The following is a 14627-nucleotide window of genomic DNA, read 5'->3' on the forward strand; positions in this document are numbered from 1 at the left end:
CAGACTGATGTCTGCTTGTCATACTTAGTGCATATGAAATATTTGGGCGAGTACTTATTATTGCATACATGATGGATCCGATAGCCGAAGCATACGGCACTCTACTCATGCGATCCCGCTCATTAGTTGTCGAAGGACACTAAGTCTTGCTAAGGTGTATGCCATGTGACATAGGCAAGAACCCTTTCTTTGCCTCTTCCATGTTGAACCATTTCAACACTTTGTCAATGTAAGTATCTTGGCTTAATCCTATAAGCCTTCTGAATCTATATCTATACATTTTTATGCTCAAAATATATGCTGCTTCCCCTAAATCCTTCATCGAAAAACTATTTTTCAGTGAAGTCTTTACGGACTCAAGCATAGGAATGTTGTTTCCAATCAGTAATATGTCATCCACGTATAAGATTAGAAATACTACGGAGCTCCCACTAACCTTCTTGTAAACACAAACCTCTTCACCGTTCTTAATGAAGTCAAACCCTTTGACCAGTTCATCAAAACGAATGTTCCAACTCCTGGATGCTTGCTTCAATCCATAAATGGATTTCTGAAATTTGCATACCTTTCCAGCATTGTCCGGATCGACAAAACCCTCGAGCTGCATCGTATACACGTCCTTAGTTAGATTTCGATTCAGGAAAGCTGTCTTAACATCCATCTGTCATATCTCATAATCAAAATATGCAGCTATAGCTAGAATAATCCGAATAGATTTAAGCATCACTACGGGCGAGAAGGTCTCATTGTAGTCAACTCCTTGAACTTGTTGAAAACCTTTTGCGACAAGTTGAGCTTTATAGATGTGGATATTTTCATCCATATCTCTCTTCTTCTTATAGATCCATTTGCACTCTATAGCTTTAACACCATCAGGCAGGTCAACCAAGTTCCAAACTTGATTGTCTCCCATGGACTCTATTTCAGATTGCATGGCACTTTGCCACTTTTCGGAGTTTGGATCCATCATTTCTTCTGCATATGTCGCATGCTCATCATTGTCCAACAATAATATTTCCCGCACTTCGCAGAGCCTTGCCGACCTTCGTGGTTGTGGCGTTGCTTCTCTTGCCATGAGTATCTCAACTTATTCTGCTACGTTAGCATCACTCATTGATTCTTGCCCGATTGGCTCATCCCGAACTTCTTCAAGATCCACTATCTTTCCACTCTTCTCCCCTTTGAGAAACTCTTTCTCTAAGAAAACACTGTTCTGAGCGACAAACACTTTGCCCTCTGATCGGTTGTAGAAATAATATCCTAAAGTTTCCTTTGGATATCCCACAAAAATGCATTTATCCAACTTGGGTGTTATCTTGTCTGACTGAAGTCGCTTGACAAATACTTCACATACCCAAATCTTTAGAAAAGACTAACTAGGAGTCTTTCCAGTCCACATCTCATATGGTGTCTTAACTACGGATTTAGACAGTACCCTATTAAGTGTGAAAGCTGCTGTTTCTAGAGTGTATCCCCAAAATAATAATGGTAGGTCTGACTGGCACATCATTGATTGAACCATGTCCAACAAGGTTCAATTACATCACTCAAATACACCGTTTCTCTGAGGTGTTTCAGGTGGCGTAAGCTGTGGAACAATTTTGCAACTCTTTAGATGATTGCTAAACTCGTGGCTCAAATATTCACCTCTGCGATTAGATCGTAAAGCCTTAATTTTCTTGCCACGCTGATTTTCAACTTCATTTTGAAATTCCTCAAACTTTTCAAAGGTTTCAGACTTGTACCTCATTAAGTAGACATAGCCATATCTACTAAAATCATCAGTAAAAGTTATGAAGTATTGGAATCCTCCTCTAGCTGTCGTGCTCATTGGTCCACATACATCGGTATGTACGAGTTCCAACAAGTCTAATATTCTCTTAGAAAGCCTGTGAAAGGCGCCTTGGTCATCTTACCTAGCAAGCAAGCCTCACATGTCTCGTATGATTCAAAATCAAACGAAGTTAAAAGTCCATCAGACTGGAGCTTCTTCATGCGCTTTTCACTTATATGACCCAAACGATAATACCACATGTAGGTAGGACTCAAATCATTAGGCTGAGGCCTTTTAGCACTTATGTTATAGACAGGTGAATCATCAAGATTTAAAACAAACAATCCATTCATAATGGATACAAAAGCCATGAACATATTATTCTTAGAGATCACACAACCATTGTTTTCACTCAAAAATGAATAACCATCCTTCACCAAGCATGAAGGAGACATAATGTTTCAACTTAAATTAGGAACAAAATAACAATTATTCAACTCTATAATAAATCCTGACGGGAGGTGGAGTTGCATCGTCCCGACGGTCAACGCAGCAACTCTTGCATTATTGCCCACACGAAAATCAATTTCTCCTCTTTTCACGCTTCTACTTCTTATCAGTCCCTACATCGAATTGCAAATATGACCAACCGATCCAGTATCAAATACCCAAGAATTAATAATTGTATCAGCGAGAAATATGTTGTCTATAACATTAATAACAAGCGTACCTGAGGTGGAAGTAATCTTACTTCCACCATTCTTCAACGAAGCTAGGTACTGCTTGCAATTTCTCTTCTAGTGACCAAGTTCGTGACAATAAAAGCACACTCTTTATCTGGAGCAGGTCCAGCTTTAACCTTGGGCACTGAGTTTGGCTTGGAGAGAGCCTTGCCCTTCTTCTTCCAAGAATTGCCCTTCTTCTTAAAGCTAGGCTTGTTCTGTATTGCCATCACATGGCTGCTACCAGCACTTTTCTTAATGTTAGCCTCTGCTATTTTAAGCATGCCACATAGTACATTCAGACCCTTCGAGATGAAGTTCCCATAGCTAGACGGAAGAGATGAAAGAATGAAATCAATGGCCAACTCTTGGCCCAGTGGGAAGCCCAGCTTCTCCAACCGTTGAGTGTAACCAACCATCTTCATTACGTGTGGTCCTATTGCTGCGCCTTCTGCTAGCTTGCTATCAACAAAGGCCTTAGACACATTGAACCTTTCAGTCCTGGCCTGTGTCTGGAACATGTCTCTAAGCGCTACGATCATATCGTACGCCTCATGATTTGTTTCAAACTGCATCTGCAGTTCGGGTTTCATGCAAGCAAGCATAAGAAGGCTTATTTCAAGATTAGCATCACATGCTTTCTTGTAAGCATTCTTAACAACAGCAGGTGCATCATCAGCAGGTTCTTCTGGTATTGGGGTGTCCAGAACATCTTTCTTTTTCTCAGCCCTAAGAACAATTCTCAGGTATGGATCCAATCCGTATAGTTTGTCCCATTCAGCTTGTCCTTCTCAAGGACTGAACACAAAGCAAACGGTGTGGTATTGCTAGGTGTCATTTATCTACAACAAATAATAATGCAAAATACTAAGACAAAAGTATCCATGATAGAGTAAATCACATTAAACTTTTAACAAAATCTACTCCCGCTCAAATCAATATCCCTCTATTGAAACTTAGTGATTCAGGATCCACAACTAACAAGTCTACTAGTGAGTTTTAGCATCACCGCTAGTAGGCAAGGTAGATCGGTAAGCAACTCCTTGCTAATCATATCACATATGACTCCTGTTGTTGGGTGACATCTCTATGCCTTGGCACCCAACCTTTATACCCCTAAATCCTTAAACGTTAAGATGATCTTGTTTAAGCAAACCAACCCTTATGCGTGTAAGTATCCGATACAAACCCATCTAGTCAAGGAAAACTAGTGATACTCTAATTTCATAGACCCACAATCAATTGTACAAGACATGGGACGGTGCATGTTTTAGTTGGGAGGGCATACTAACTTAAAATTTGCAAGGGATCATTCTACTTCTAACATCACATCATGAAGGAGTAAAATAAAAGGAATAACATTCACACAGTTGTGACACAGTATGGCCCGATTTCTAGTGGTGATCTCCACCTCCATAGAACCTGTTCACCATAATGATCTCCATCTTCATGATCCATGTGCACCATCCTCCTAGTGATGAGTCCTCCAAGAACTAGTACAAGCTATTACATCTAATCAGCCAGTAAAGAAGGTTACATAGTTGCTTGGATCATCACAAATTGACACGTAGGTCATTAATTACATTAATACGATAATACATATGGCTCCAACCGTATTGCCGTACGCATGACACGCAGGTCATGAATTAGTTACACACATGCATCACATATACAGGGGCCATACCGATCATAAAATCCTGCAAAACAGAGTTAGGCATTCTAACCTCCAAACATAAAAGGCTAGAAACTCCATTTTCCAAGCCGAATTTGGGAAATCTAATTTCGCCAAAAATGATGAAGTGGTTGAATTTCATGTGTAACTTTTTTTGTAGATCAATTTTCATATAAAATTCGCCTTGATCCAAGATCGTACCGAAAAGTTACGGCCATTTTACCGAAACACATGATATCAATAAATAATCCAATCCAATAGTAGATCCAATTGACTATTGTGCATCATATGCATCTGGCATATGAACCTAGGTTTCGATTTGACCAATCATATTGATCTTCGCTCGTTGCAACTGGCATTACATGTATCACTTAACTCCGATGGCAGAAATCCAACTGGTAGGAATATGTCATTACACATACCATTGCAGCAAGAACACGAAACCAGATCATAGATCAATCTGAAAAACCGCATATCTCCATATGCACACATACCGAACCCATAACAAAACATCTACGGCTCCGATACCACTGAAGGGATACGAGATAGGCTACGCTAGCGCAAAAAATAAAATTTTCTACCACATAAACTAGGAAAACTGTCGTATATAGATCATGGTATTACCACTAGATGCGCAGATGCGGAAGTTCATGAAGCGTGTCGGGCAGTGTAGTCGATCACACATCACCGCAGTGTAGTCGAACACGTCCACGTCCACGTCCAGCAACTCCCCAGCAACTCTTCCACGTGCAGCGGCGTCCTCTTCGATGGTGGCTCGTCAAACTCCTCGTCGGCTCGTCAAGCTCTCGTGCGGTCACTCATCCAAGTTCTGAAGATGCAATACCTCCAAGGTATCCACATGTGTGGGCAGGAAGCGTTGCAAGCCGGACTGTTAGGTCCGGGAGTGCAACAAGGCGAGGGCGTGGGGGGGGGCTGAGATTTGGAAAGAAAAGGGTGAAACCCTAAGCCACCCCCACTCCTCAATATATAGGGGTCCCTGACGAGCCTCTAGGTCCAAGGCCTATTAGTACTCCCAAATCTGGTCCAATTCAGATCATATCCTTGTTGGGCTTCTAGCCCCTTAAGCCTATTAGTACTCCCAAATCTGGTCCAATTCGGATCATATCCTCGTTGGGCTTCCAGCCCCTTAAGTGTGCGACCCTATAGGTTCATATACCATTAAGTGTGCGACCCTATAGGTTCATATACGCATAGACATGACGTGAGTACTCCTACTCACCCAATAGTTAGTAGCGGCCTCTAGCAAGACATGCCGACTCCTATGCGCACACGAAGATCGTATCAGACGAACCATCGCAACATCACGTACATGCTATTTTCTTTGCCTTACGATATTTGGTCTAGCTTCAAGCCGACCTCTCTTTCTCGATCCTGTGATTCGAAATCCCTCTCTAGGTTAACTCTTAACCTCACGTAGCATGGTCATGCATTTTCGGATCCGATCACTCGAGGGGCCCAGAGATATCTCTCTCAAGTAGAGAGGGGCAAATTTCATCTTGACTAACCATGCCTCACAGCATGCTTCTTGACAAACCCGAAAGCTACCTTTATAACTACCCAGTTACGGTGTAGCGTTTGATAGCCCCTAAGTAAGTCGATCCACATCTTGAGTACATGCGACAATCCTAGGTCTAAGGACAAAGCGTACACATTGTGTAAAGAGAGAACTATGTAATTCGCGTTGGGTCAGTCCTAGCACATGTCTCTACACATGCCCGCATTATTAGTTTGACATCTCCATGTCCATGACTTGTGAAACATAGTCATCAACTAATACATGTGCTAGTCTAATATTCATGTGTGTCCTCACATGAACTCTGACTAGGGACAACTTTAGAATAACCATACAAGTAAAGAGTTTCACACACAATTCACATAATTGCAAATCAATTCAAGTAGTCTTTAATGGATATTCAAGGAACACAATATAAATCATGGATACAATGGGATATCATCATCTCTATGATTGCCTCTAGGGCATACCTCCAACCTAAAGCCCCTTTTTAGTCCCGGTTGTAACGACTCCATAAAATCTCACCGACGCTCCCCTTTTGTCCCGGTTGGAGCCACCAACCGGGACAAAAGACCCCCCTTTTATCCCAGTAATTCCAACCGGGACAAAAGATTTATTTCCGGTTGGAATTACCAACCTGGATAAAAGGGGGTCTTTTGTCCCAGTTGGTGACTCCAACCGGGACAAAAGGTATTTCCCCGCGCCCCTCTCTCTTTATCTTCTCCCAACGCACACTTTCTGCTCCACGCGCTAAGTCTTTCTTCTGCTCCTCTCCCTTTCTTCTTCCTCCTCCCCCTCCTCCTCTTCTTCCACCTCCTGATCCTCTCCCTCCAGCGCGGGTGGCCGCCCCCTCCCCCTGCTGCCCCTCCTGTTCCCCCTCTTCGCGCCCCTCACTGGCAGTGAGGAGCGGTAGCAGGGTGAGGGTGAGTGGCGGCGCGTGGGGGAGCGCGGGCGGAGCGGATGCGGGCGAGCGGCGTGGATGCGTGCAGTGGTGGGCGCATGCGGGCGGCGGCAGGGTAGAGGCGGGGCGGAGCTGAGAGCAGGCGGGCGGCGGCGGAGGGGCGGAGGCCGGCGGCGGTGGGCGGCGCGCGTGGGCGGCCAGCGGGCGGTGCGGGAGCCGAGGCGGGCGGAGGCCGCCCGGTTCTTTTTTTTATTTCCAAAATTTTTTAGTCGATGACCCGGGACTAAAGGCCTCCCTTTTGTCTCGAAAAAATTATCCTAGATGGCTTTTAGAGGGATTGGAGGCCTACCAGCCGGGATTAAAGCTGAGTTTTCGAGTAGTGTTTTCAGGGCCATGCTATTTATGCAATATGATGAGAAGAGTATCTCCTGTCATTTTGCTTCGGCACCAGCGAAATGTTCTACGGTACGCTGGTGACCAAATTAGATGTGTGACTCAGCGACTCTGCAGCATCTCATTGATCTCGTCGAGTTCAAAAAGATCGTTACCGGGTTTGGTGTGCTTTCGTTTCTTTTTCGCTATTTTGTCAATTTCTTTGCGAATGCTATATTTGTCATGTAGTTGCTCGAGAGTGACATTGATTTCATCAACCATTGTGGCGATTCCACCGATTATGTGAGCATGAAAGAAGCCAACAGCATAATTAACTTTCAACGGCAGTGGAAATGCTACAAATGTGGGGTTTGGTCGCCTAAGGCCTCCTACAAAACAAAGGAAAAATGGAGAAATTTTCTCACGAATCCCCTTGAAACAAAGGATTTAGTTCCTAGTAATCCTATGAGATTCCTATGCAATGACTCTACTTCTTATTTGGATGTCTATGTGACCCACTTTCTATGTGTTATATAATACATACATAATTGTATATATAACTATAAGAAAATGAAGGAAAATTGGATAAGATAAGAAAGATTTTGGGTTATACATAGGGCCAGTTTGGCAGAGCTCCACGCAGCTCCAGATTCTCAAAAACAGCAGCTCCACCACAGAGCAGCTCCAGCGTGGATCTATACTCTCACCATGGAGCTGAGAAAAAATGTTTGGCTGAGACAACAACTCTAGATCCAGAAACAAAGTTTTTGGTTGGATTGTCCACTAATGCTCTTGGTGTTTTCCCATTTTTTTTCTTCACGTGGTGTCTTCCTGAGGATCTAACCCTACCGGGGTGCTTGGCTGCTTGCTATGATTTCTACATAGTACTCGTACTACACTCTTGATGTAACAAAGGAAAAATCATGCTGAAACACGTCGGCCGGTTGCCTTCTTCATCCTGAATGCACCAGCACGCGACCTTGCAGACCCTCTCGAGCTCCTCCATGTAGGCATCTCCGGCTAGCTTCTCGTCTAGCAGGCCGACCACGTCGCCCGTGTGCAGCTTGACCGTGGCGTGCCCCAGGAAGTACACGACGGAGCGGGCCCCCTCCTCCAAGCTTCCCCATGAAATCCCGCGTCACCGCTTTGACGGCCTGGTAGTCGAACAGCAGCAGGCGGTGGCGCCTCCGAGGTCGCGACACGAGGTGAAGCACGGCCCCCGCAACGCCTTGGTCGCCTTGATCGTTGGACAGGAGTCTCCTCAGGTTCACGAGCTCGCCGTTCCACACCGAGCACTTAGCTCCGTCGTAGAGGTTCGCAGTGCACGAGCAGTCTCGCTAGCAAGCGACCGCGCACGCCTTTGTCGCTCCGTGCTCCGGCCGCCGCCTCCGCCGAGCCGTTCGGGAGCTGCACAGCGTATGGCATCTTGAGGAAACCGTCGCTGGGGCACTCCGGCATGGTCCGCCTCGCGCACCCCGACGCGGTAATCCCCAGCGCCCACGAGCGGCGGCGGAAAGAAAAAAAAGCGAACCGGTATGGGGATGTGTAATCGATGGCATTGGTGGGTAATTTTCACCAACTCCACGAGAGGTTACAAAACCAACGTTTTGAGTGCACCCTCTGAGGTGCTCCGTGGATTTGGTGGATCTTGGAGCTAGATCTGGGTTTTTTGCGGATCTGGATTTCACGGAGCTGGACCGTTTGGATGGAAAAACTGGGAGCGGAGCTGTTTTTAAGGATCTGGAGCTACGTGGAGCTCTACCAGACAGGCCCATATAGAAAAGCAAAAGTAGAAAAGAATAAAAAATAGAATATTATATAGGAATTTTGAGATAACTCTACCAAGAAGTGAACTTCATAAAAAAGTACGTATGCGTCACTCATCTAATAATTCCTATATGTTTTTTTACTCCCTCCAACCAATCATTCTTACAATTTACCATGTTTCTTCATTTCATAAGATTCAAGATGTTGGCGCATTCTATTCCTACATCTTTCATATTCATGCATTTTCGAGAATCGCGCACTCCACAAAGGCCCTAAACTTTAGTGCATATTAACATATAATCTAAGTGAGTTTAGGGTTGGGCTATCAATCCTTTACATCTTTTCACATTACAAAACTACCATATCACATGAATCTGTGGAAGACACGACTAGAGCAATGTATAATGTTATAATTTGTTTCGTAGGTTCCAAAAAATAATTAGTTTGTGACTATAAGCTGTAGAACACTTAACATGTATGGATTTCATTGACTTAGATTTTGTGTCTACGCTGTATCTATATGGAGATGAAAATTTACTTTGTGCCATGTCATCTACAAATCATGTGTGACACTCATTTAATGCGTATGATATAATGCACTTGAAAATCCCTAAAATATGAAAAGTGTTATATAGCATGGAGGTTGTTGCTAGGTTATATTAAGTGAAAACTCAATAATTAATGGTTAATTTTGTAGTAGCAAGTTTAAGAGCTCGATCATACTGTGGCCATGTAGTGGTTTGGTTCCCATTTGGCAGCGCTCCGTTTGCTCTGCGCGATATTCCGTGGAGCATTGCCAAAAGATGAAAATGGTGCTTGCTCCTCCCACAAATCATGCGGAATCAATTCACCCTGATTCGAGTGCCAGTGGGGAGCAGAAAAAACTTGCACCCCATTGATTCCCTCCCCCCACCCCCCGACCCGCTTTGCACGTGGCAGCCGCTAGTTCTCACGCGCCGCTCATCTTAGACCCCGCTCGTAGGCCTAGCCTGCAAATCGCTCCCCAACGCCATGCGGCCCTCGTACCTTGCTCGGAGGTCCGACTACCGCTTGCTCTTCCACACCTGGTGGCCACTCAACCCCCGTCCAGAGATCCGGCAGGCATTCGTCACCCTCCAACGCTCGTCCTGCTGGTAGCTGCGGGTGTGGAACGCTGCTAAACACACTCTTACTATGGTACGATGAGCTCACAAGAAAGTACAGGCTATATGGCATATTGGCACTTGCCATTAGAAGGTTTCTCAAAAGGAAGTACAGGTTACCTGAAAAGGAGCAACCCCTTTTGAAGAAAGAAAACACTAGAATGCATGCTCACACAACTACTGTGTTATCTTGTCTTAGAGAATCTCAATGATCGAAGCTCCAAAAATATAATCCTTTTTGCTAGATTAGGAATGCAGTTTGTTACAAGCATCCCCTTGCCGAGTAAACATCAAACCAGTTTTCTATTTAGGAATTGATGAGAGCTCAACCACTCTCTATTCTATTTGAGACTTTGAGAGCCCAATGCAACCACATCACCTACAACTACAAGGGAATATCGTTGCGTGCAGCCGTGCGTTGCAGTTCACGTGCAAAAAAACTGTGGACCGAATAGTCTAGTGCTGTACGAACACGTGCTAACCACTTCTCACGTAAAAGAATCAGATCAAATTGGTGTAAAGGAATCTCGTGGACGGTGTGTGGAAAAGCATCCATCGGAGTCGGAGTTAGTGGCACGATGAGCTTGATTTTGAAAAAGCAACAGCTGGTGAGCAAGAGGAGGAGCTACAGCCTTTTCCTGTCACCACCCCGGATTTTGACAAATAAGGAAGCCTAGATTGTTCCAAAGACATCATGTCGCCATGACCATGCTATCATGACTTGTTGGAATTATGGAACCCTTAGCTTGAAAGCAAGCCAAAATGCTTTCTTGGCATCTGTACGAAAGACATTGATAGGAATTCAGATCAGATCTCTCATGCCAAAGACGAAATCATCTTGTTTCATTCTCCTTTTTCACGTGTATGTTCATTCTTTTTTTGCTTCTTGCAAAAGAATTCCACTTTCATTGGGTCTAGTACACACTACACAGATGCTCAAAACTTGGAAGGAAGATGTACAAGCACATCGCTGAAATATTTACATTTGATTTGGTCACCAAACTTGCTTGGCAACCTCTAATGGAGTTTGTTGATCAATAAAAAAAAACGAAAACCTGAGATGGGTGGAGGGCGTCAGCGGACGGCCGAGGCGACGGTGTGCGCCCACATCCGGAGGTGCTCCTTGAGGTCGTTGCCGTTGCCGGGCGGCGGGATCCGCCAGTTCCGCAGCGCCCTCCTGACCTCTTCCTCCTCGTCGTCCCAAGCCTCCGAGAGGTACGGCCTCCTCGGTGCCGGGGCGGCGGCGGTGGCTTCCTCCTCCCGCAGGGCGGAGGACGACGCGGCGGCCCGCGGCGCCGCGGGAGCCGACGCGGTGGCCCTGCTGTTCTCCTCCTCGGAGCGCTTTCGGCGCAGGCCCGGAACGATGGACGCGAGCTCGGCGTCCACCTCGGCGTCGGAGAAGGTGAAGCCGAGGTCCTGCAAGCCCTTGACCTCCTCGAACTCGAGCTCCGACATGCTCCGCCCGCGCCGCCGCCGCCGCCTCCCGGGCCCGGCCGGGCGCCACGCCTCGGGCCGCCTCCTCTCCAGCTGCGGCGCGGGCGCGGCGAGGCCGTCCTTGCCCGACAGGATGGTCTCGAGCCGCGCGCGGTTGCCGCTGTCGGGGAGCCTGAGCGGCTCCAGGCCCTGGAACGCGGCCGCGGCCGCCTCGTCGCTCCGCGTCCGCCGGTGCCGCAGCCCGCCGGCAGCGGTGGGGCTCGATGAAGAAGCCGCCCGCTCGCGCTCCGGCGCCGGTGGCCCTGGCGGCGTCGGCGCCGCGGGCGCAACGGGGGACGGGAGCAGCACGAGGCGGCGGAACCAGCAGGCGTCGTACAGAGCCATGGTCCGCTCCGCGGCCGCCGCGGCAGCAGCAGCTTGTTGCGGCCGCTCCATTTGGGGAGCGGGGAGCGAGAGCGAGAGGGATGGGGAGGAGCGCGCGCGCGTTGTGTGTCGCGGCGCGACTGGGTTGTGGTCGCTGGGCGCGGCGGCGGCTGGGTTTTATACAGTGCTCTCCAGCGCGGTCTCCGTTCCGGCTCCGCGCGCGTCGGTCGGGGGTCGGGGGCGGGGGGTAACGCGTCGGGGAAGAGGAGTGGTCAGCGCGCGGCTAGGCGCGCGGGCGCAGGAAGGTTCTACGGCTTCGCGTGTTGCGGTCGTCACGTCACTTACTTTCTCTTGTCATCATCATGGCGGCTCCATACGTGTATAACCGTATTATTCTGCTTTGCTTACGTATATGCGGGTGTATGATTGTGTGCCGGTTACGAAATGTTGTGCGTGGTGACCACGTCAAGTACGGGTTTTCGATTCGAATAGTGTGTTTCAAGTTCTTCACATAATCGCATCTGCTATACGTTTTTCAACGCGAAATACAATAATATAAATACTTGTACATTGCTTTTCTTTTCCAAACCTCGCACATTTTTTTATTTTTTAGTTACAGACACAATGCTCACGTACATGCACGTGCACTCACCTTATAACACACAACTCTATCTATATGAGCAGATCCAATATACTAAGTTGTCAGATATTGAGATTGACGAAAACACTATGTGCATGCTATTAACGGGCGCTTCACCTACCACTAGAATAATAGCACTGATAAATGTGAGCATCCATAGTAACAAATACAAGCATCCATACCAAAATAAAGATTAGAACCTAGGTATGGTACATACATCTATAAGCCCACCAGAAGGTTTGGACAGACCCACATACAGGGTTATGAACTCAGATGTGTCAGACATGGAGATTATGGTGCAAGACGGCGTAGTCTATGTGGAGGACAGGAGCTTGTCGAGGACTCGGAAACTACTCATAGCAGTTAGAGTAGTACTTTCTGATCGAATCCGACTAGTATTCTTGTAAAATAACCGACCTGTAAGTCTACTTCTCCGATATATAAGGACGGGCAGGGACCCTCCAGACAGGTTCGATTGAATACAAGCAAATAACACGCAGGACGTAGGGTATTACACGATCTAGCGGTCCGAACCTGTCTAAATCGAGAGCCTACGTACACCATCGAGTTCCGGATTTCGGTGACACCCACCAACTAAAACTCTACCTTGGGTACTTTTTGTTGCCGGGTTTAAACACCGATACTAGGTAGGTAGGTTTCCACCGTAACAAACCTAAGAGGCTGAGATACACTCAATTTGCTTCTATGCTTACTTGAGAATGGTGATTTTTTTTACGATTAATGCAAATACGTATAAATACACTTTCCGACAAGATCATTGGTTGAGATTTTCTTCTTTCGCGCCGATTTCCTGAATCTATATTCTTAGAGGGATGTTTTAGGGTTGTAGGCAGGATCGACAGAGGTGATAGGTGGGACGTCCAAGTAGTGAGCGCATCGCCTACCATGAGCTTTGAAAGATGGTCAGGTGGGCTGCAGAGGACTTAGTGTGGAAATAGTCCGTAGTGGCACATCTGGGAGCAGGACAACCACCATAGACAACTACCACGAGCTAGGTGGGGGAGCTAGTGACCAGCGCGCATTGAGAATGGGAAGAGTATGGTGGCATGGGCAAAGTAAGAGATGAGCATATGGTATCCGTTTCCGATCGGAGAAATGAGTATATCACCAATAGGAAGTTGAGCCTAGATCGGTTGGTTGAAGGATGTGAATACAAACTTGGATTACCGAGGTTCAAGTTCTCGTCGAGACGAATTTGAGTGCCTATTTTTTTTATCAGTATAAAGCTATTTAGTTCCTTTTAGATTGGTCTAGTTTTTTGGTATGTTGTCAACAAAATGGGATGCTTGTGTTGTATCCCTCCCTATCTTTAATTTCTTTCTCAAACTTAAACATATTGACAAACTACATACCCGGATATCATCCGAACGGGCCTAAACTCCCCCGGATAGAAGTTTGTCGAGCTTAGCTTCTTTGACGAAAGCTGCTCCATCCGTCGCAAATTGTAGGTTGTTTTAGCATTTCTAGATTCATAACTTTTGTTATTCGTCTAGATATATACATAATAAAAACTAAGAATTTATATTTGCCAGCACAACCTATAATTTTGAACGGAGGAGTAGAAAAAACTAGCCACGCATATTTATTAAACGCCCAATTCCTCCAAAGAAAGAGAAACAAGAAAAAAGAAACAAGAAAATAAGCAATAGACAGACTCCTACTTTTAGGCTCGCGATATATATGCCTAGCTTGAAAAGCTGAAACCAAAGCCCGGACAAATACTGCTAGGGAATGCGCTTTTAGTACCGGGTTCTAACCCACTTTAGTATCGGTTGTGCAACCGGTATTGCTATATCGGTACTAAAGGGGGTCCTTTAGTATCGGGTCATATAACCCGGTACTAAAGGTCACGCATTAGTACTGGTTGGGGAGACCAACCGGTACTAATCCGTTTTTTCGCCAAAAAATAGAGAAAAAAAATCCAGGATATGCGCAAGTCACGTGATTTTCATGAGTATTATGCGCGTGCGCGGCCTGTGGGATTCGAACCCACGACCTCCGAGCTCGCACGATCCTTCCTTACTATTCCACCTACACAGCACATATGATGGATATGGATATGCTTTCCTTTTGAAGTAACCTGTGGAGAGACCTTTAGTATCGGGTGATGTTATAACCCAATACTTCGTATCGGGTGGTATTTACTAAAGGGTCACTTTTAGTATCGAATGGTGTTACGACCCGGTACTAAACGTCTCTGGGGACCCTCAATTTTGGATCCGGTACGGTACTAATGCTAACATTAGTACTAGGCCAAAAACCAACCGGTACTAAGGTCGAGGATA

General features: G+C 46.2%; 1 protein-coding gene across 1 annotated transcript; it reads right to left on the reverse strand.

The window, feature by feature from the left end:
* Window positions 1–10703: 10703 nt before the first annotated feature.
* On the reverse strand, window positions 10704–11913 carry LOC140222509 (uncharacterized). The gene has a single exon (XM_072293221.1). The coding sequence runs from the start codon at window positions 11751–11753 to the stop codon at window positions 10959–10961; it is 795 nt and encodes a 264-aa protein (XP_072149322.1). The 5' UTR covers window positions 11754–11913; the 3' UTR covers window positions 10704–10958.
* Between the last annotated feature and the right edge of the window lie 2714 nt (window positions 11914–14627).

Source organism: Setaria viridis, chromosome 4 (genome assembly GCF_005286985.2).
Source record: "Setaria viridis chromosome 4, Setaria_viridis_v4.0, whole genome shotgun sequence".
Classification (NCBI taxonomy): Eukaryota; Viridiplantae; Streptophyta; class Magnoliopsida; order Poales; family Poaceae; genus Setaria; species Setaria viridis.